This window comes from Schistocerca serialis, chromosome 7 (assembly GCF_023864345.2).
Source record: "Schistocerca serialis cubense isolate TAMUIC-IGC-003099 chromosome 7, iqSchSeri2.2, whole genome shotgun sequence".
NCBI lineage: Eukaryota > Metazoa > Arthropoda > Insecta > Orthoptera > Acrididae > Schistocerca > Schistocerca serialis.
This window is the reverse complement of record NC_064644.1, coordinates 568465473-568487564: the sequence shown is the minus strand read 5'-3', so window position 1 is coordinate 568487564 and position 22092 is coordinate 568465473. Positions and strand designations below refer to the sequence as shown.

General features: G+C 44.8%; 1 protein-coding gene across 1 annotated transcript in view; it reads right to left on the bottom strand.

Annotated features, from left to right (window-relative positions):
* Window positions 1–22092, bottom strand: part of LOC126413254 (UDP-glucosyltransferase 2-like) — a 124359-nt gene that overhangs the window by 10818 nt on the left and 91449 nt on the right. Inside the window, exons 6-8 of the mRNA XM_050083155.1 lie at window positions 11927–12386; window positions 9816–10038; window positions 1809–2028 (exon numbers count right to left, since the gene is read on the bottom strand). Of these exons, the coding sequence (XP_049939112.1) occupies window positions 1809–2028; window positions 9816–10038; window positions 11927–12386 (903 nt within the window). The remainder of the gene's footprint in view (window positions 1–1808; window positions 2029–9815; window positions 10039–11926; window positions 12387–22092) is intronic.

The window sequence follows — 22092 nt, the reverse complement described above, 5'->3', positions numbered from 1 at the left end:
CATGCTTCACTGTAAAACAGTTTAAATTCAAATATTCACTGCACAAACTGTAAAGGTATTCGGTTACAGTGAGATAATCCATCTTTTTAACTGCTCGAGCGTTTCACAGAACTGGGCAATAAATTAGCAGCAATAAGCCTAAACTTCTTCCACTGTACACTCACGTTCAGAAAAAAAAAGAAACAGCTCACCTTGAACGACTAGAGATAGAACGTTCATTTTCACAAGACACGTACATTAGTATGTTCTACAGAAATGATTAGCATTTGAACCATGTCGCGGGTTCAAGTTCAACATCGATATTGCGGCGCAACACCACCTACCGGTGATGATGATGATGATGAGCGTTTGGCGTCATTGGCCGGGAGGCCCCTCGCGGGGCAGGTCCGGCCGCCATATCGCAGGTCTTATTACATTCGGCGCCACATTGGGCGACCTGCACGCCGGATGGGGATGAAATGATGATGAACACAACACAAAACCCAGTCCCTGAGTGGAGAAAATCTCCGACCCAGCCGGGAATCGAACCCGGGCCCAGAGGACGGCAATCCGTCACGCTGACCACTCAGCTACTGGGGCGGACACCACCTACCGGTAAAACATGCACGCGGCGCTCGTTGTCGCTATAAACCGAAGGTACTGGATCAGTGTGGCTCGAATAGACGTGCAGGATGCCTCGCAGAGATACCTGCGAATCGTACCGTCAAATCGATGAGTGTGAAAGAGGGCGCATTATTGGCGCTAGAGAATGTGAAGCATGCATCCGGGTAACTGCTGCTCGTGTGGGACGAAGTGTTTAGGCAGTGCAACGGGTGTGTGCAGAATGTCGTAGAATACGACGAGATGGGTCACGTCAGACAACCTAGAGTCCTCCTAGGCTCTGGCACAACATTGGAACACATCGTACGCTATCACGGGTGACAGTCCGTCGATGTTCATTACAGCATGGGCTACGTGTGCGTCTTCCACTTCTCCTACTACCTTTGACGAATGTGCAGAAACATGCTAAATGGCAACGATGTATGGAACGACGTCACTGGGGACAGGAATGGCATCAGGTAGCTATTCTGGAGGAATTCTGGCTCTGTTTATCTGAAAATGATTGCCGCATTTTTGTTCCACGCATCACAGTGACTGCATTCACATATACCACACAGCTCCAGCTCAACGTCTTATGGTATGGGATGCTATTGGGTGCAAACACAGATCTCAGTTCGTGCGTGTCCAGGGCTCTGTGATCAGCGTGACGTATATGAATGACATCCTGCGACCCGTAGCCACACTCTTTCTGCACAAAACCTCAGACTCCATTTTTCAGCAAGACAATGCATGACCACTTCTTGCTGCACGAACACGTGTCTTTTGGTGCCATAGGATGTCAGCCTTTTGCCCTTCCCCGCCGGATCACCAGACTTCTCGCCAATCGAAAATGTGTGGGATATATTGAAACGATGGGTGCAGCGCTGTGACCCAGTGCCAACAACCACAGATGAATTTCGTAACCAAGTAAATGCTGCATGGATGGCTGTACCAGAGGACGCCATTCGTGCCCGATATGCTTCGATGGCATCACGCATGGAGCTTACCAGGGGCCATGGCGGACCCTGTACCTATTCCGCACCAGGATACATGCTGAACCGAGGTGACTGCGTTGCTAATCATTTCTGTAGAAGATACTAATGTACATGTCTTGTGAATATGAATGTTCTATATCTAGTCGCTCAAGATGTTCTGTTTTTTTTCTGAACATGAGTGTATCTTTGTGGAACGTGCTTGTAATAAAGACGTCTATCATTTACCCTACTTACCTGGGGTCTTCCAGAACTCTGTGTATGGCATCAAGGACAGATTCCTTTGTGATGTCCTTGAGGTAAATTCGGACACCAATTCCTGCTGCTTTTATCTTGGCACAGTTGTGACGCTGGTCAGAGAAGAACGGCACGGCGATCAGCGGTATAGAGCGGAACGCAGCTTCATTTAGGCTCTGCACACCGCCTTGCATGATGAACAGTTTCACTTTTGGATGAGCTGAAAAGACGTAAGCTTCGTTAGTTTCAGGTAGCATAGATTTTTCAGAACCACTAAAAATTCTTTCTTAACCTACAGTTTTCAAAGAATTGGTATCTTTCTCAATTTGTAGACGTCTGCCGATGACGAGATGCTCTGTTTTTCTAATGAGAAGTAATTTTCAGACTAATTTGTGTCTCTGGATTTAATATTTTCTGAATCACATGGATTGTTTACTGCATTCTGGAAAGACGATATTGTGCTGGTGTATAGGACATATACATTCCCCTAGCAACGCTGTTAGGTAAGTTTTTAATTTATTGGCATCTCGCCATTGCCATACAAGCATACTTGAAATAAAATAATTAATGTGGTTTATCATCAATAGTTTTATTTTACTTGAAGCACAAGGTCTGTTTCTCTTCACGTGGTGGTCCATGTAGCGTATACGAAAAATGAAAGGACATAAGTTGAAAATTCTTGTAATACCTCCACTTAGTACCCCGCTGGTGAAATCACACCTTTTACCCCGTCTATCTATGCTGCATGCCACAGAGAGTTTAACTTTGTGACGGAATAAAAGGAGCCGCCTACATTGGGAATGATGATGCATGTAGCGTGGAAGCATTTCCATCTTAGTGATTTTTTTCATTTCCGGAAAAAATGAATTCGTAGAGTTCTGTAACATGACTAAGGGATAAAAAACTTGTACACAGACGTCGCTTCGTTGGCTCAGTGTGGGAGGCGTCGCTGTGTCCGCGGCTTGTTCAAAATTTTCAGACTACAGAAATCCTATTGGTTCACTCTCTCTCCCTCTCAAGATTTTGCGGTCGTCCGTTGCAAAACCATGTCGTGGAGCTGGAGAAGTCTCCTGGTTCTGTTTGACCGCTTGTTGGATTAGGAATAATGAGACAGAAGAGGGTAGGAGAGTGCTTGATTCACTTACGTGCTTTTGAACCGCAGTCTCTGTGGTCAAAAATAGTTCAAATGGCTCTGAGCACTGTGGGACTCAACATCTGAGGTCATCAGTCCCCTAGAACTTAGAACTACTTAAACCTAACCAACGAAGGACATCACACACATCCATGCCCGAGGCAGGGTTCGAACCTGCGACCGTAGCAGTCGCGCGGTTCCCGACTGAGACGCCTAGAACCGCTCGGCTACAGCAGCCGGCGCTCTGTGTTCATTAGGCAGTGAGTTTCCAGTCTGGCGAAATGACAGCCAAGTTGTAGAGTGTTCACACCGGCACAATGGTCTTTAGATTTTTGGGCAGTAAAGGCTTGGATTTTTAATTCGGTAGAGCGGTGACTTGAGGTTGGGACAGGAAAGAGACTCTTAAGAGACGTGTGATGGGTCGAACCCTGGTGCCGTTGGAAGGATGTGTGCAGTCGAGCATCAGGAGCGGAGAGGGGGCTGGAACCGTCTCGTCCAGTCGCTGCAGCTGTCGCGCCGCCTGCCGCGTTCACCCCCCATGTGTTTGGTAAGGTGCGCCAACAGTCACACCCGCTGACGCCATTCAGACGTGGAGTTGACTCGCCCCCTCCTGGAGACCAGAACCCTGTTTCATAGTCGCACACCCAGCTGGTTGCTCTCAGCGCGCCTTTTGGCAACCTCGTCGTGTTCGCCTTTATCTTTCCGTGTGCTTTCAGTACGTAACAAACAACTTAGGCAGTCACTGGCTATGTCCAAGAATTATTAATGAAACTCTGTTTCATCCTCCCAAGCCCTCTACGACAAGGTTGTGTTTTAGAGTTATGATTCCTTATATGTTTGCCAATGGCTCTTTTTAATGTATCAATGGGTGATTTTCATGTTTAAAGCCAATAAATCTATTTTTATAACGACTTTTTTTCCCCTTTCGTAGTTAAGAGATCTCTCCTCTAATTAATATGTCTGTATGAGTCATGTGGCCTCCGTTAGTTTCGTGCTTAATGGAGCCACCTCCATTAATATTCATTTAAATAAGAAATATTTTGGAAATTTGTGGTAACTTCCTATGACACCATACTACTGAGGTCATCGGTCCCTAAGCTTACACACTACTTAATATAACTTAAACTAATTTATGCTAAGGACAACACGCACACCCATGCCCGAGGGAGGAACATCCGACGAGGGGAGCCCCGCGAACCGTGACAAGGAGCCTCAGACCGGGCGGCTACCCCGCGAGGCTTTAAATAAGACATTTCCACTGTGTGACAGTATCCTTGTTTTAAATCATTTTGCACGATCGTTGGGAACGGTTTCTCACGCTGTAGTTTGGTTATGTGCATAACAGGGTTATCTTCCAACCACGACCGACACCCCACACTGATTGCGGCCCATGGCTCGTGTCAGAAATGTTGGCCGGACTTTAAATGGAGTAGCCTTTCACCTTTCTTCGCCGCAGTACTAGGAGGGCGACCACCCCAGCCACCTTTAACCCCCAAGAAAGCTAGTATTCATCTGATAGCAGGCTAAGTAGTCTCGTGGCCGTTATAGAAGTACTGGAACGAGGATTCCACACGGTACCTCAGCCAGCTCGACCACTACGAAAAGAAGGCTCTGAGCACTATGGGACTTAACGTCTCAGGTCATCAGTCCCCTAGTACTTAGAACTACTTAAGACTAACTAACCTAAGGACATCACGCACATCCATGCCCGAGGCAGGATTCGAACCTGCGACCGTAGCGGTCGACCACTACGGCCGCCCTACAAATACACTCCTGGAAATTGAAATAAGAACACCGTGAATTCATTGTCCCAGGAAGGGGAAACTTTATTGACACATTCCTGGGGTCAGATACATCACATGATCACACTGACAGAACCACAGGCACATAGACACAGGCAACAGAGCATGCACAATGTCGGCACTAGTACAGTGTATATCCACCTTTCGCAGCAATGCAGGCTGCTATTCTCCCATGGAGACGATCGTAGAGATGCTGGATGTAGTCCTGTGGAACGGCTTGCCATGCCATTTCCACCTGGCGCCTCAGTTGGACCAGCGTTCGTGCTGGACGTGCAGACCGCGTGAGACGACGCTTCATCCAGTCCCAAACATGCTCAATGGGGGACAGATCTGGAGATCTTGCTGGCCAGGGTAGTTGACTTACACCTTCTAGAGCACGTTGGGTGGCACGGGGTACATGCGGACGTGCATTGTCCCGTTGGAACAGCAAGTTCCCTTGCCGGTCTAGGAATGGTAGAACGATGGGTTCGATGACGATTTGGATGTACCGTGCACTATTCAGTGTCCCCTCGACGATCACCAGTGGTGTACGGCCAGTGTAGGAGATCGCTCCCCACACCATGATGCCGGGTGTTGGCCCTGTGTGCCTCGGTCGTATGCAGTCCTGATTGTGGCGCTCACCTGCACGGCGCCAAACACGCATACGACCATCATTGGCACCAAGGCAGAAGCGACTCTCATCGCTGAAGACGACACGTCTCCATTCGTCCCTCCATTCACGCCTGTCGCGACACCACTGGAGGTGGGGTGCTCGATGTTGGGGCGTGAGCGGAAGACGGCCTAACGGTGTGCGGGACCGTAGCCCAGCTTCATGGAGACGGTTGCGAATGGTCCTCGTCGATACCCCAGGAGCAACAGTGTCCCTAATTTGCTGGGAAGTGGCGGTGCGGTCCCCTACGGCACTGCGTAGGATCCTACGGTCTTGGCGTGCATCCGTGCGTCGCTGCGGTCCGGTCCCAGGTCGACGGGCACGTGCACCTTCTGCCGACCACTGGCGACAACATCGATGTACTGTGGAGACCTCACGCCCCACGTTTAGAGCAATTCGGCGGTACGTCCACCCGGCCTCCCGCATGCCCACTATACGCCCTCGCTCAAAGTCCGTCAACTGCACATACGGTTCACGTCCACGCTGTCGCGGCATGCTACCAGTGTTAAAGACTGCGATGGTGCTCCGTATGCCACGGCAAACTGGCTGACACAGACGGCGGCGATGCACAAATGCTGCGCAGCTAGCGCCATTCGACGGCCAACACCGCGGTTCCTGGTGTGTCCGCTGTGCCGTGCGTGTTATCATTGCTTGTACAGCCCTCTCGCAGTGTCCGGAGCAAGTATGGTGGGTCTGACACACCGGTGTCAATGTGTTCTTTTTTCCATTTCCAGGAGTGTATTAATGGCTGGAATCAAATTTTGTGCAGTATTTATCTACTGATCATCCTCGTAACGGAATCAAGCACTGAATACTATAATTAAACCATTTCACAACAGCCGGAGAAGGTGTTACGTACCACTAAATAAACGGCGGATGTGGTGAAATTGTTGTATCTTAAAAACCTGTTTAGTCAATAAACGGTGCTTCTACGAGCTTTCGCATGTGAGCAGCAGACACCATTATCAGAAATCATGTCGAATACTTTTCCGTTTAATACCAGTGATCGCCGATGTAATGGAAGGTTTCTGTATTTAGGCTTACTACCATCTTCAGAATTGAGGAAATCTTATTGAAAAGCTAATGCGTCCTAATTTCAAGTAGTGGTATACTGCATCGTAACAAAAGTCTGTAATGCTCCTCTTTTGCCTTTCGCATGCGTAGAGAACGTTCAGTAGCACCTGTGGCGCAGGTCGTGGGGACACTCTCGAGCGCCGCGGGGGGAATCCGTCGAGCACTTGTGGTCATCCTGTGCGGCGGTTTTACGCGTGCGAGAACATTGTCTCTGTGATATTCGTGATCCAGCCAGAACACTGCTGACCTCTGAAAGCATAAATTTTCGTAACGTCCGATGTGCCGTAACCCATGTGCCTTGTCCCGATTATGTTGCCGCATTTCGACTGTGTCAAGCACGTCCGCTATACACGCGTCTTTACCAACAGGTTGCCCAAGCGTGGCGTCTGGGCTCGCTCCGTACGCAGCATTCGGCCACGACATTCGAACGACCCGAAGCGTTGCTCATCGGACTGACAACTTTCAGTTTCTTTCTTAGGGATATGCTTTCATGACTGGAACAATAGACTCTGGGCAGGAAGAGACAGAAAGCACTGCACCACGAGTTTAAATGGAACAAGTTCATTTGGGGCAGTATATTCCAGCAGTTTCTAAACGACGGCCAACTTTAATTTCGGAATTAACATCTTACGGTGTCTGAAGAAGATAGTGGAGAAATAACCCAGCTTTCACCGGTGGCGGCTGAATATACGTATAGAGATCCAAGCATTAGGCCGCAGTGTGTGTAAAGGCCCTGTTATACCGCACTGCAGCAGGCCATACAAAACGTCGACTCTCCTAGCCAACGCCAGGACGACCTTAACGTGTCAAAACCAGGACTCAACAAGCGCAAACACGACGAACATTTTATTGTTAATTTAGATATATACTCGTTAATTTGGACTGAACTGGGAATATCCCAACGACGATTGAAAATTTCTTATTGTGTTAATAGAAGGATTTTTACGGTATCTTACTAGTGTGTATCCCGTGTTCTATTTTCCTCTTGTTTACTCGTTTTCGTATATTCTGACTGTAAATCTTATTTTATGTCGAATCAGTAGTTTGTTAATCCCATGTTACGTAGTAGGAGGGTACGACTTAAATAATGTCTGCCCAACAAATTGTCAAAACCAATTGTAATATAACATTTCCTGTGATTAGCTGGCAGAATGGGGAATTTCCGAAAGCAAAGAAAATTGAAAAAAAAAGAAATGTAACAGCAATGAAATTCCTGCCTCACTATCACGATGCCTGCGTCGTTTATACAGATGGACCCAAGTCTAGTGAAGGTGCTGATAGAGGCTATCGGGTACCCCAAAGCGAACAACAAAAGGACTACACAAGCCGGATGCACACTCCACTATTGCACCAGCCTAGCTGGTGGCTCTTTTGGAAACCCTACTATTCGCACAGACGTCCACAACAGCAACAATAGTCATCATCTTTAAAGGTATGTCAGCCTTACAGCTGATTACAAACCACCTCAATAGTTCTATTAACACCGTAGTGTCAGTAGTTTTCAACGTTGTGTTTCGGGTGCAGAGGAATAAACTAAAAACAAAGGAAAGCAAAACTTTAATTCGAAATAACACTCATTTTTAGTATTGTGTGAGTTTATTATTGCTTCTTAATTGGTGACGATTATTTTATTGAAACGTTGCGACAAATTTTACATACACCGAAAATGTTGGTAAACTAGTGATATACACTCCTGGAAATGGAAAAAAGAACACATTGACACCGGTGTATCAGACCCACCATACTTGCTCCGGACACTGCGAGAGGGCTGTACAAGCAATGATCACACGCACGGCACAGCGGACACACCAGGAACCGCGGTGTTGGCCGTCGAATGGCGCTAGCTGCGCAGCATTTGTGCACCGCCGCCGTCAGTGTCAGCCAGTTTGCCGTGGCATACGGAGCTCCATTGCAGTCTTTAACACTGGTAGCATGCCGCGACAGCGTGGACGTGAACCGTATGTGCAGTTGACGGACTTTGAGCGAGGGCGTATAGTGGGCATGCGGGAGGCCGGGTGGACGTACCGCCGAATTGCTCAACACGTGGGGCGTGAGGTCTCCACAGTACATCGAAGTTGTCGCCAGTGGTCGGCGGAAGGTGCACGTGCCCGTCGACCTGGGACCGGACTGCAGCGACGCACGGATGCACGCCAAGACCGTAGGATCCTACGCAGTGCCGTAGGGGACCGCACCGCCACTTCCCAGCAAATTAGGGACACTGTTGCTCCTGGGGTATCGGCGAGGACCATTCGCAACCGTCTCCATGAAGCTGGGCTACGGTCCCGCACACCGTTAGGCCGTCTTCCGCTCACACCCCAACATCGTGCAGCCCGCCTCCAGTGGTGTCGCGACAGGCGTGAATGGAGGGACGAATGGAGACGTGTCGTCTTCAGCGATGAGAGTCGCTTCTGCCTTGGTGCCAATGATGGTCGTATGCGTGTTTGACGCCGTGCAGGTGAGCGCCACAATCAGGACTGCATACGACCGAGGCACAGAGGGCCAACACCCGGCATCATGGTGTGGGGAGCGATCTCCTACACTGGCCGTACACCACTGGTGATCGTCGAGGGGACACTGAATAGTGCACGGTACATCCAAACCGTCATCGAACCCATCGTTCTACCATTCCTAGACCGGCAAGGGAACTTGCTGTTCCAACAGGACAATGCACGTCCGCATGTATCCCGTGCCACCCAACGTGCTCTAGAAGGTGTAAGTCAACTACCCTGGCCAGCAAGATCTCCGGATCTGTCCCCCATTGAGCATGTTTGGGACTGGATGAAGCGTCGTCTCACGCGGTCTGCACGTCCAGCACGAACGCTGGTCCAACTGAGGCGCCAGGTGGAAATGGCATGGCAAGCCGTTCCACAGGACTACATCCAGCATCTCTACGATCGTCTCCATGGGAGAATAGCAGCCTGCATTGCTGTGAAAGGTGGATATACACTGTACTAGTGCCGACATTGTGCATGCTCTGTTGCCTGTGTCTATGTGCCTGTGGTTCTGTCAGTGTGATCATGTGATGTATCTGACCCCAGGAATGTGTCAATAAAGTTTCCCCTTCCTGGGACAATGAATTCACGGTGTTCTTATTTCAATTTCCAGGAGTGTATTTAAACTGCAGTGGATAATCTCGAGACAGGCCACTTATTATTGTTTGCAAATTTTTACCTGTATAAAGCGTCATTTACCTCGAGATTTTACTCCTTGAATCTTAATTAATCGAATTATAAAAAAAATGTTACAAGTTACAAATGTAACCTACCGTATAAAATCTGCTCTCACTAACGTTTCCCGCATTGATGGTGATATACTTGCGCGAGTCGTACAATGACGCAGAGTTCACATACCCAGAATGCCCTGCTGGGGGAGCCATTTTCTCACGAGTACGTTGTCTGGAATGTCAGGGATGTTGTCGTCCTCCCACTTCCAGACAACCCGCTGCGGTATCTCCCTGAAGGCGTCCACGAACGCCTGCCTCCTGTGTTCCGGCAGCGTGCTGCTTTTGACGTTCGAGCCGAGGTTGAAGTAGATGACGCCGTGCTCTGCTTCGTCCAGGAACTTCTGGATATCCTACACAGCAGGACATTACAACACCCACGTGTCACTTGTCTGTAGTGTCAAATATTCAGAAACCTATTTAAACAGATTCCATATTTTCACCTATCTCCATAACGTAAGACATACACCAACCAACCAGTGTGGTGCAAGTTTAAATATTTGAATAGGCGGAATTCACGTTACATCTAATACAGATCGACAGCCCCTACTGCAGTTTTTAACGAAAACAATTAATTTACTTACATTTCTAGATTTCACAGCCAAGCATCGGAAGCAATTACTAAAATAAATTTATGTGATAAAACGTTCAGTTCTAATACGTTTCTTTATGTGTCCGAATTTTCACAATATATTATGCAATGAAACGAAAGGGGAAATCATACTGTCATGAGAAATTAGCGTCGCCCAGGAAGCAAAACGTGACCAGTAATCTCGTCAAAAAAGAATAATAATATCAATTTTGTCGCTTGCTACAGATGGAAAAAATAAAGAGGTATACAAGGCAGAGTCGACAGTAAAAGGAGGAAGAAGAACAAGGTGTCACCGTTGACAAAGGATGCAACCAGATTGTCTAAATTTAGGGGACTCTTAATAAGTATAAACGAAATTCGAAGGTTATTCTAAGACAGTATGTTCACCTTAAACAAAGGTGTAGCAACAACCGTCATCTAAAGCCATCTTATCACTGTTAGAACGTTACAAATTGAAACTGTAAAAAGCTGACAGTAGAGATACTGAAACTGTTTTGTGGTCTGTCAATAAAAATTATATTAAACAAGAGAAAAACTAAGAGAACAACGCAGATGAAGCAAGCAATTTTCAACAAAATAAATGTTATCGTGCTGAAACTACGATCCAACTAAGAAAGAAAATTCTGAAAGCGTACATTTCTGCCAGACGATCTTCGCCTTTTTCTTTTTTTTCAATGTTCTCGGTCTTTACAGAGAGTGGGCGAGGGCGACCGTAATTAAATATTGTTTTCGATATTCAGCTGTCTAGATCAACATGGCAATGCCTTGTCAAGAAACTATCAATGATTCTGTGGCCATGAAAGTATCCGCTTTCCATGTCTACGTTCGTCGCAGTCTTTCCTTCGCTGATAAGTTGGATGACAAAGTGCTCGAAATTTTGAGAGAAAGGCTTTTCAGCGTGTGGTGATGGTTAGCACTTCATGGTGCTCAAGTACTTCATCATTGTTTACCTGACCCAGTCATTATGTCTTCATCTCTCTATGATACACTACCACACATCGAACGCCGCAACTCTTTTCACGAGATCGTAAATATTCAGTCTTCCATTTCACACAACAGTGTCAACAGCACATAACATTTCATGTGTTAAATTGGAAATAACGAGTATACCGGACATATCTGAAATTTTTGATTGTTGGCCGAACAGTCATAACTCCACAAAATATTAAAGAAATGCCACCTTAAGCTGTGATGAGATTAAACAGACAAATAACGCTACAAGCTCTGATATGAGCTGTCCAAACTTCAGTAGGCAAAAATGAGGCGTTTATAGATTTAGGTGAGGGAATAAGTCTGTACATAAAGCTCATAACTAAAGGCATTAGGTGTCGGTTCACATCTTAAGATGTCTGTAATACAATCACTTTGGTATGGGAGAACCCTTACATGAACGCAACGGATAGAATACGGTCCTCGGAACCGCAAAGTGACGGGTACAACAGATGGTAAAATACGCGTGGGATAGAAGCAAATGAGGGTTTAGTTACAAATCTGTCTAAACACATTGTCCTAGAAAATGGAGAGTCTGAATGTGTAATAAAAGTATAAAATTTTTACTGCCCTTCATTTTGATTCTTTCGCATAGCGTGTATGAGAAGATATGATTATGACACAAAGATATAAATGTTATACAATCACCTTACACCTACCTTTGGTAATGGTTCGACATTGTCTTCTACGTGCAGTCCTGTGACTTCAATCACATTTGGTACATTTGGTCTAGGGTAATCCCCACTGAAATGGACATCTACTATCAGCATGCTGAAGTTGCGCTCCATTTCGTAAACTGATGGTGGATCTGGGCCAAAAATTTCCCTCATAATGGCTTCATGGGCAGGCAGTACTGTTGTCTGCCAGAAATAGAGAAACCTTGCGATGAAGTACGTGTTGTACAGCCTCTGCCAGAAATCCATGTGGTCGGTGTATCCAATGAAAACATCTGACAGATATGCTGGGTTTATGGGGTTGCCTATGGCGTAGTAGGTTGGTGCCATAGCAGGAAGTGTCAGGATGCCAACCATGGGGGGCAGCCCTACTTTGTGCACCAGCCCGTAGAAACACTGGTACGGCAGACGCTCCATGACGACAAGATCAAACCTATGATCAGACCTGGAACGAACAATGTCATGAGGAACATCTCCTTTAAAGTCGATTGGAAAAGGAGTATAATTACTATGAAATATTTTGAAAGCTAACCAACTTCTAGTTACAGCTATCGTAAGGCGAACAGCGAAACTAACTACCGCAAAATAGGCTACTATTGTTCTTGTTATCAATACAAGCAAGAAATGATTTACAGACGTTCTGTAGCTTGGTAGGTAGAAAAATAGACGCAACAAAAACAAACGTGACGAGACAAATTTAGAAGTTCATCTGGTGGCAACGAAGATGAACATTATTAAAATATTTTGCGAAATACTTCGTTGTATCCTGCCTCAAAGACTGTGTTCCGCGTGGTCCTTGACGAATTTTAATGTTCAGGTCCGATGTCATATTTCTTTATACTTTATCAGGCTTCTATTAAATACAGCCTTTATTAGCGCCCTTTTCAAACTTTGCCAGTACACTTTTTATTTTAATTAGTATTTAATGTTCCGACGACGACGAGATGATTAGATACGGACGGCAAGCTCGGATAAGACATAGACTTTAAAGGAAATCGGCCGTGTCTTTTGAAAGGATCAATCCAGACATGGAAAACTTCGAAAATCATACATACAGATGGCAGAACTATAAAGGTTCTGCAAGGTTCGCAGGAGAGCTTCTGTAAAGTTTGGAAGGTAGGAGACGAGATACTGGCAGAAGTAAAGCTGTGAGTACCGGGCGTGAGTCGTGCTTCGGTAGCTCAGATGGTAGAGCACTTGCCCGGGAAAGGCAAGGGTCCCGAGTTCGCGTCTCGGTCGGGCACACAGTTTTAATCTGCCAGGAAGTTTCATATCAGCGCACACTCGGGTGCAGAGTGAAAATCTCGTTCTGGGCAGAACTATACTTTGAATCCGATCCTGTCAACTGTGATGCCAGTGTATGAGCGCGCTATGCCGTATGTGTCAAAGGCGAAGGAATGGCTACTTCTACAGCTTGAAAAACTTTCTGCAGTGAACCACTGAGCTTAAATTTTGATGGACAGGAATGCTTCATCAAGAGTGTCCAATCACAGGTTATAGAGTACTGCCTGTTTCAAAGTCTGTGGCGATTGGTTGGTACTCTATAACACTCATGATATTCCATCATTATTCATGCGTTTGATAAGGTACCTGTTTGTGTTCATTTGCACTCCCAGTCAATGACTATGCACGTATCTCATTTTATATTTCTAATAACATTCTGCCTTTAACTGATCTCAGTAACAGCATTTCAATTGTCTGTAATTTTACTTCATCTTTCCTCTCACCGAACCATGACTCGCATCCGAATGTTAAAGTAGGAACAGCATGTATTTTGTACAGTTTTATCATTCGCTCTTTACGCTATTCGTACTTGTTACACCGTCTATTGAGCTGAATTTCTAATTTTTTATACACTTGCGAATCAAGACTAGCTACCCACCTATTTCCTCTCAGTTGGTACTTGTCAATGTGCAACATCTTTACGTTTTTTCGGTTCATATTTAAAATTTTATGTAGTTGGTCTCTACCTGATGGGCTACTGTCTGAGGGCCATGTACTGCGTCTTATATCATGATTTGGCCACCTGCGAAAAGAAGTGTAGAGATCGACCCGAGTTTGTTTAAGTGTATGCTTTTAAGTATATACTGCTGTTTCTTTTGAATTTTGATGTGAAATACAAGCAATAGTCTGCTTGTTTAAAATTTTCCGACTCAGTTACAATTATCCTCACAGATGAGTGATTTCGACCGTCTCAACCTGCCGTTTTCAGATCCTGTTACTATTGAGGAGAACCGTGCATTGTCACTAACAAGTAACAATTCACTACTTGACTGGAGAAGCTGGTAGGATCCATGGACCGTGTGTTGATCCCGTCAGTAGACGAGTCTTCAGATGTGTACAGAAAGAGGCCTGGTGACACGTGGAGAACGAACGGTGGAGAGGCGTGCAACTGGCTGCAACGAAAACCCGCAGAACTGGGCTCTTCTCGGCGTTCCCGGACCATGTGGATGTGTAGGGACACACTTATTACGCAACTGTGCTCCTGACCTCGGTTCGCGATGCACTACTTTGGGACATCTCATATCTGCACGCGCCTTCGATAAGTCACTTCCCCACACTGGACTCACATTCGGAAGGACGACGGTTCAATCCCGCATCCGGCCATCCTGATTTAGGTGTTCCAAGATTTCCCTAAATCGCTCCAGGGAAATTGCCGGGATCGTTCCTTTAAAAGGGCACAGCCGCCTTCCTTCCCCATCCGTCCCTAACCCTATGAGACAGATAACCTCGCTGTTTGGTCTCTTCTACAAAAACAACCAAGTCACTTTCCCTTCCTGTGCTAATACTGTCTAGCACCCTTAACGTGTTAATATTGGTTATGTGCCCAAAAATTTTTATTAGTCATGACCGTAGTGGTTATTAATTTCATACTGCCTCCCGCGTTTCGACCTTACGTCATTTTCAAAACCTTTTCAAGAGAAACAGGTGAAAGGTTGTCAGTAAAAATACATTGGTACAGTTACATAAAACGTACTTCGTGCAAACGGATGAAGCAAGCACTCAGTGAAAAACATTGACGAAGTACATGAAATACACATCGTAAAAATGAGAGGTAGAAAAAAATGTTCAAATGTGTGTGAAATCTTATGGGACTTAACTGCTAAGGTCATTAGTGCCTAAGCTTACACACTACTTAACCTAAACTATCCTAAGGACAAACACACACACCCATGCCCGAGGGAGGACTCGAACCTCCGCCGGGACCAGCCGCACAGTCCACGACTGAGAGGTAGAACTCACTGAAATATCTACAACACAATCGTAGGTAAAATGAAACTGAATTTGTCAAACATGGATACAAAATATGTGGTCTACATTATTTTATGACATCTGAGTGCAAACTAATTCACTGTACACATCAAAGTAAGTGAAGAAGACGTCAGGTGGCAGTACAATAAGGCGTTAATGGAAATTTATGTTCTGAAATACGTAAGTACTGATACAGCCGATTCATACAATGTAGCTTTAAATGCTCAGTATTCTACAGCTTGTGGTCGTGCGGTAGCATTCTCGCTTCCCACGCCCGGGTTCCCGGGCTCGATTCCCGGCGGGGTCAGGGATTTTCTCTGCCTCGTGATGACTGGGTGGTTTGTGATGTCCTTAGGTTAGTTAGTTTAAGTGGTTCTAAGTTCTAGGGGACTGATAACCATAGATGTTAAGTCCCGTAGTGCTCAGAGCCATTTTTAAATGTCGAGTAACATTCTATTAAATCTATTAAATCACCCAATTTATTATCTATCAGATATTCATATGTATGAAAATGTAATTATAATAAGTGAACGTCTATCTGCTCGATTTCTCTGCCTCGTGATGGTTGGGTGTTATGTGCTGTCCTTAGGTTAGTTAGGTTTAAGTAGTTCTAAGTTCTAGGGGACTGATGACCATAGATGTTAAGTCCCATAGTGCTCAGAGCCATTTGAACCATTTGAACCATCTGTTCGATAAAATAATATATTACAATAAATGAGTAATTACTATCAATTAATGCTTACATGCAAACATCAAAATCGGTATATTATCATTCGACACATAAGGTAAAACAAAATTTACCAAATGCACACAGAAAGACAAGAAGCGTATCTGGTATGTAACAATTTTGCAGAGGTAATGTACAAAATGTAATATATCTAAGGATAGGAAAACGGTAGATGAGTGTGTATTTAATATACAACTCAACATTAAACGAAAAAATTAGCATCTGTCAAATCTTGTGATCATGCACAATGTGCAACCTATTAGTCAAAGTTTTTGTGTGAACGTTCCACTAAAAATCTAGCGGTTTTATGCAATAATATTCCGCTTTTAATAGAACCTGCAGTACATAAAAGCTGAGGTAACAGTATATAAAAGTAGGATATATTAGATAAAGCATAGCAGCAGTGTGCTGTGACGTATAAGTGTGGAAGGTCACAAAGAGACGTGTTCTTTTTTTCCTTTTATTCACTAACAGTTAGTTTGTATCCATATCTGACAGATTCAGTTTAGTTTTACCTTAGAATGTGTCGTACATACTTTTGTGAGCTCTATCTGTCTTTTTTATGATGTGCTTTTCCTGTATTTTATCAAGGTTTTCCACAGATTGCTTCTTTCTTCCGTTTGTACGAAGTACGTTTCATGTAGCTGCGCCATTGTTCTTCTACTGATAGCGTTTCATGTATTTCTGTTGTAGAGCCTTTCAGAAGACCGCAAGGCCAAAATACGTAGGTAGTACAAAATTGATATCTACAGCGATCAAGAGTGATATCAGTTTTGGAGTGATTTAAATGAATGGCCGAAACATCTCACAAAGCATTTACGAGTTTTGCTACTGATTGTTATACCTTATTCCATATTAAACGTATTGCATACTATAAATTGGGATGGTGATTTTGAAAGGTAAGTAATAGTAAACCATAGGAATTCTTTTGGGTAGTGTGTTCTCTGTATAGAATCAGCAATTTCTGTAGCTAATTTGGAGACATTTCGCCCTCTAGCATCATTACGCACAGAAGACTCATATTTGCTACATCATAATCTTTCAAATTGTTAGACAAAGCCAACTGCACTAAATGCACCCGGTTTTTCAACGATCTGTTTAACAATAAAAGCTATCGACGGTTACCCTACCAAGGAAGACCGCTAGAGGAGTGGCAGTAGAATGGGGCGGTCGTCTGTGCGGTATCGCGGGGGGAGGGGGGGGGGGGGGCTAGTTTCCTGCTGTTGCATGGCAACAACGTTCCAACAGTTCATGCCGAGTTGGTGGAGTTGCGTGGCAGCAACGCACCACCATATGACACTGTCAATGAGGAAGAAGAATGTCGCGGAACAGTTCTCTACGAAGAAACGTGCGTTGTAAGAGAAATTGAGACTAACATGCACGAAGTTGGCGGATCACATTCGAGGTGATACAGGAAACAGTGAAGAGTCACTCGTGGACCAGTTTCCGATACACTGCGCGACATCTCGAGTGTGACAGAAGTCGCCGCCCGCTGCATTCCGCCTCACCCCTGCGTTGTCTTTCCTCGGACAGAGAAACCACTGGGCGGCAGGATCTCTACAATGACGACGAGGTGATTCCGAGGTGGGACAGTCACAGTGCAGACTCCTACAACCGAGGGCTGCGTCAAATCATCTATCGTTGTGGAAAATGCGTGGGATTCTAGAGAAGGGACAACATCATTGCCAAGTTTCAGGATCACAGCCTGAGGCTTTCGGAGTGACAATTAAAAATCTCTGACTTTTCGCGTAAATTGTTTTACTGGCTATAGATTACATATTCGTGGAAATTTGTGGCAACAAAATTTTACTTTTGACTGGAATTTGTCTACGTCTACATCTACATGGATACTCTGCAAATCACATTTAAGTGCCTGTCAGAGGGTTCATGGAACCACCTTCACAATTCTCTATTATTCCAATCTCGTATAGCGCGCGGAAAGAATGAACACCTGTATCTTCCCGTACGAGCTCTGATTTCCCTTATTTTATCTTGATGATCGTTCCTCCCTATGTAAGTAGGTGTCAACAGAATATTTTCGCATTCGGAAGAGAAAGTTGGTGACTGGAATTTCGTGAGAAGATTCCGTCGGAACGAAAAACGCCTTTCTTTTAATGATGTCCATCCCAAATCCTGCATCATTTCAGTGACACTCTCTCCCATATTTCTCGATAATACAAAACGTCCTGCCTTTCTTTGAACTTTTCCGATGTACTCAGTCAGTCCTATCTGGTAAGGATGCCACACCGCGCAACAGTATTCTAAAAGAGGACGGACAAGCGTAGTGTTGGCAGTCTCCTTAGTAGGTCTTTTACATTTTCTGTGTTCCTCCAATTTAAATTGTTCGTAATTGTAATACCTAGGTATTTAGCTGAATTTACGGCTTTTAGATTAAACTGATTTATCGCGTAACCGAAGTTTAACGCGTTCCTTTTAACACTCATGTGGATGACCTTACACTTATCGTTATTTAAGGTCAACTGGCACTTTTCGCACCATTCAGATATTTCTTCTAAATCGTTTTTCAGTTTCTTTTTATCTTCTGATGACTTTATTAGTCGATAAACGACAGCGTCTTCTGCAAACAACCGAAGACGGCTGCTCATATTGTCTCCCAAATCGTTTATATAGATAAGGAACAGCAAAGGGCCTATAACACTACCTTGGGGAACGCCTGAAATCACTTCTGTTTTACTCGATACTTTCCGTCAATTACAACGAACTGTGACCTCTCTGACAGGAAATCACAGATCCAGTCACATAATTGAGACGATATTCCATAAGCACGCACTTTCACTACGAGTCGCTTGTGTGGTACAGTGTCAAAAGCCTTCCGGAAATCCAGAAATATGGAATCGATCTGATATCCCTTGTCAATAGCACTCAGCATTTCATGTGAATAAAAAGCTAGTTGTGTTTCACAAGAACGATTTCTAAACCCATATTGACTGTGTGTCAATAGATCGTTTTCTTCGAGGTAATTCATTATGTTCGTACACAATATATGTTCCAGAATCCTGCTGCATATCGACGTTAACTATATGGGCCTGTAATTTAGTGGATTACTCCTACTACCTTTCTTGAATATTGGTGTAACCTGTGCAACTTTCCAGTCTTTGGGTACGGATCTTTCGTCGTGCGAACGGTTGTATATGATTGTTATGTATGGAGCTAATGCATCAGTATACTCCGAAAGGAACCTATATGTTATACAGTCTGGGCCAGAAGACTTGCTTTTATTAAGTGATTTAAGTTGCTTCACTACTCCGAGGATATTTACTTCTACGTTACTCATGCTGGCTGTTGTTCTTGATTCGAATTCTGGAATATTTACTTCGCCTTCTTTTTTGGAGGTATTTCGGAAGGCTGTGTTTAGTAACTCTGCTTTGGCAGGACTGTCTTCGATGGTATCTCCATTGCTATCGTGCAGAGAAGGCATTGATTGTTTCTTGCCGCTAACATACTTCACATACGACCAGAATCGCTTTGGATTTTCTGCCAGGTTTCGAGACAAAGTTTTGTTGTGGAAACGGTTATAAGCATCTCGCATTCAAGTCCGCGCTAAATTTCGAGCTTCTGTAAAAGATCGCCATTCTTGGGGATTTTGCGTCTGTTTAAATTTACCATGTTTGTTTCGTTGTTTCTGCAACAGTGTTCTAACCTGTTTTGTGTACCAAGGAGGATCAACTGCGTCGTTTGTTAATTTATTTCGTATAAATCTCTCAATTGCTGCCGATACTATTTCTTTGAATTTAATCCACATCTGGTCTACACTTCTATTATTAATTTGGAATGAGTGGAGATTGTCTCACAGGAAGGCGTCAAGTGAATTTTTATCTGCTTTTTTGAATATTTATGTTTTTCTCTTATTTTTCGACGATTTGGGGATTACGATATTCAATCCTGCTACGACAGCCCTGTGTTCATTAATCCCTGAATCGGTTTTGATGCTCGTTATTAACTTAGGATTATTTGTTGCTAAGAGGTCAAATGTGTTTTCTCAACCGTTTACTATTCGCGTGGACTCATGAACTAATTGCTCTAGATAATTTTCAGAGAATGCGTTTAGTACAATTTCGGATGATATTTTATACGTACCTCCGGAATGAGACAAGTATTTTCGCCAACATATCGAGGGCAAATTAAAGTCACCACCAACTATTATCCTACGATTCGGGTACGTGTTTGAAATCAAACTCAAGTGTTCTTTGAACCTTTCAGCAATTGTTTCATCTGAATTGGGAGGTCGGTAAAAGGATCCAATTATTATTTCATTCCGGTAGCCAACAATGACCTCTGCCCATACTAACTCACAGGAAGTATCTACTTCAATTTCGCTACAAGTTAAATTACTACTGACAGCAACAAACACGCTTCCGCCAATCGTGTTTAGCCTACCCTTTCGGAACACCGTCAGGCTCTTCGCAAAAATTTCGGCTGAGCTTATATCCGGCTTTAGCCAGCTTTCAGTGTCTATAACGATTTGAGCATCAGTGCTTTCTATTATCGCTTGGAGCTCTGGTACCTTCCCAACACAGCTACGACAATTTACAACTGTTATACAAATGGTTCCTGTATCTACGTTTTCGTGTGTTCAGCCTGCACCCTTTGTGACTGAAGCCCTTCTTGTGTTTTCCCGAGACCCTCTAACCTAAAAAACCGCCCAGTCCACGCCACAGAACCATTGCTACTCGTGCAGCCGCCTCCTGCGTGTAGTGGACCCCTGACCTATTCATCGGAACCCGAAACCCAACCACCTTTTGGCGCAAATCGAGGAATCTGAAGCCTACATGGTCGCAGAACCGTCTGAGCCTCTCATTCAGACCCTCCACTCGGCTCTGTACCAGAGGTCCGTAATCGGTCCTGTCGACTATGATGCAAATGGTCAGCTCTGCTTTCCTCTGGCAAGCAAGACTGGTAGCCTTTACCACTTCTGTTAGCCTCTCGAAACCAGGGAGAATCTCTTCTGATCCAAAGTGACACACATCATTGTTACCGACATGAGCCACAACCTGCAGTTGGCTGCACCCTGTGCTATTCATGGCATCCGGGAAGACCCTTTCCACATCTGGAATGACTCCACCCGGTATGCACACGGAGTGCACATTGGATTTCTTACCCTTCTTGTCAGCCAAGTCCCTAAGGGGCCCCACAACGCGCCTAACGTTGGAGCTCCCAACTACCAATAATCCCATCCTCTGCGATTGCCCGAATCTTGCAGGCTGAGTCGTTTCCTCTGCAACAGGACAGGCGACAGCATCTGGCCCAGCGACAGACAGAACCTGGAATCTGTTTGTCAGACAAACCGGGAAGGCATTATGTGCGGCCGCCTGGGACGTCTTTCGCGACCTGCTTCATCCGGGGCGACCTCCCACTCGACCACAGGTGAAGGGTTAGCCTCAGTGCGAGCGGTAACTGGGTTGGCCACCGGTGAGGACCGGATCTATGATGGACGTAGATTTCATTATGTAACATTTTGCTATTGCCATTCAGGTCATATTTCACAGAAGACACTTAATTTTATTTTTCCACGTTTATGGTGCCAGTAACCAGGAAACTGATCTGTTAAAATCTGCGCCCATCTAAAATGAAAATTTCCCTATTCCTCCCTGTAGTATTTTGTTCACATTGAGAAGGAGGTGTAAAAAACATAGTTTGTATTATCACTAGGGTTTTCGCCAAAGAGCACAGCTTTGTACAGGGAGATGACACCGTTTAAAGCTTGCTAGGAAAATACGGGGAGACTTGTACCTGGTCAGTATTTGATGCAAATATTGACAGATGCCTTTGGCGTAATGAAACGTGATTTAAAACAGATAATAAGACAAAAATATACCGTAACAACGGATAACTTGATCGGTGAAATCAGTCATTACCGTCGCTGTCTAGGAGAATTTGCCCGGAGCGATTCGAGGTAAAACTGACACATAAAGCTAAGAGACTCTAGATAGATTTATTGGAAGAATCCCAAGGAATCGCAATCTGTTCAGGAAGCAGCTGGCTTACAAAACTCACACAAACATTCCTTGAGTACTGCTCACGGATAAGGATTCCTCACCAATTCAACTAACGAAAGAGGTAGTAAAGCTTCACAAAAGACCCGCACGATTCGTCACAAGTTTGTTGAGTCATTTTAAGAGCGTCACAGACTGCAGGGCCAGAGACTACAAGA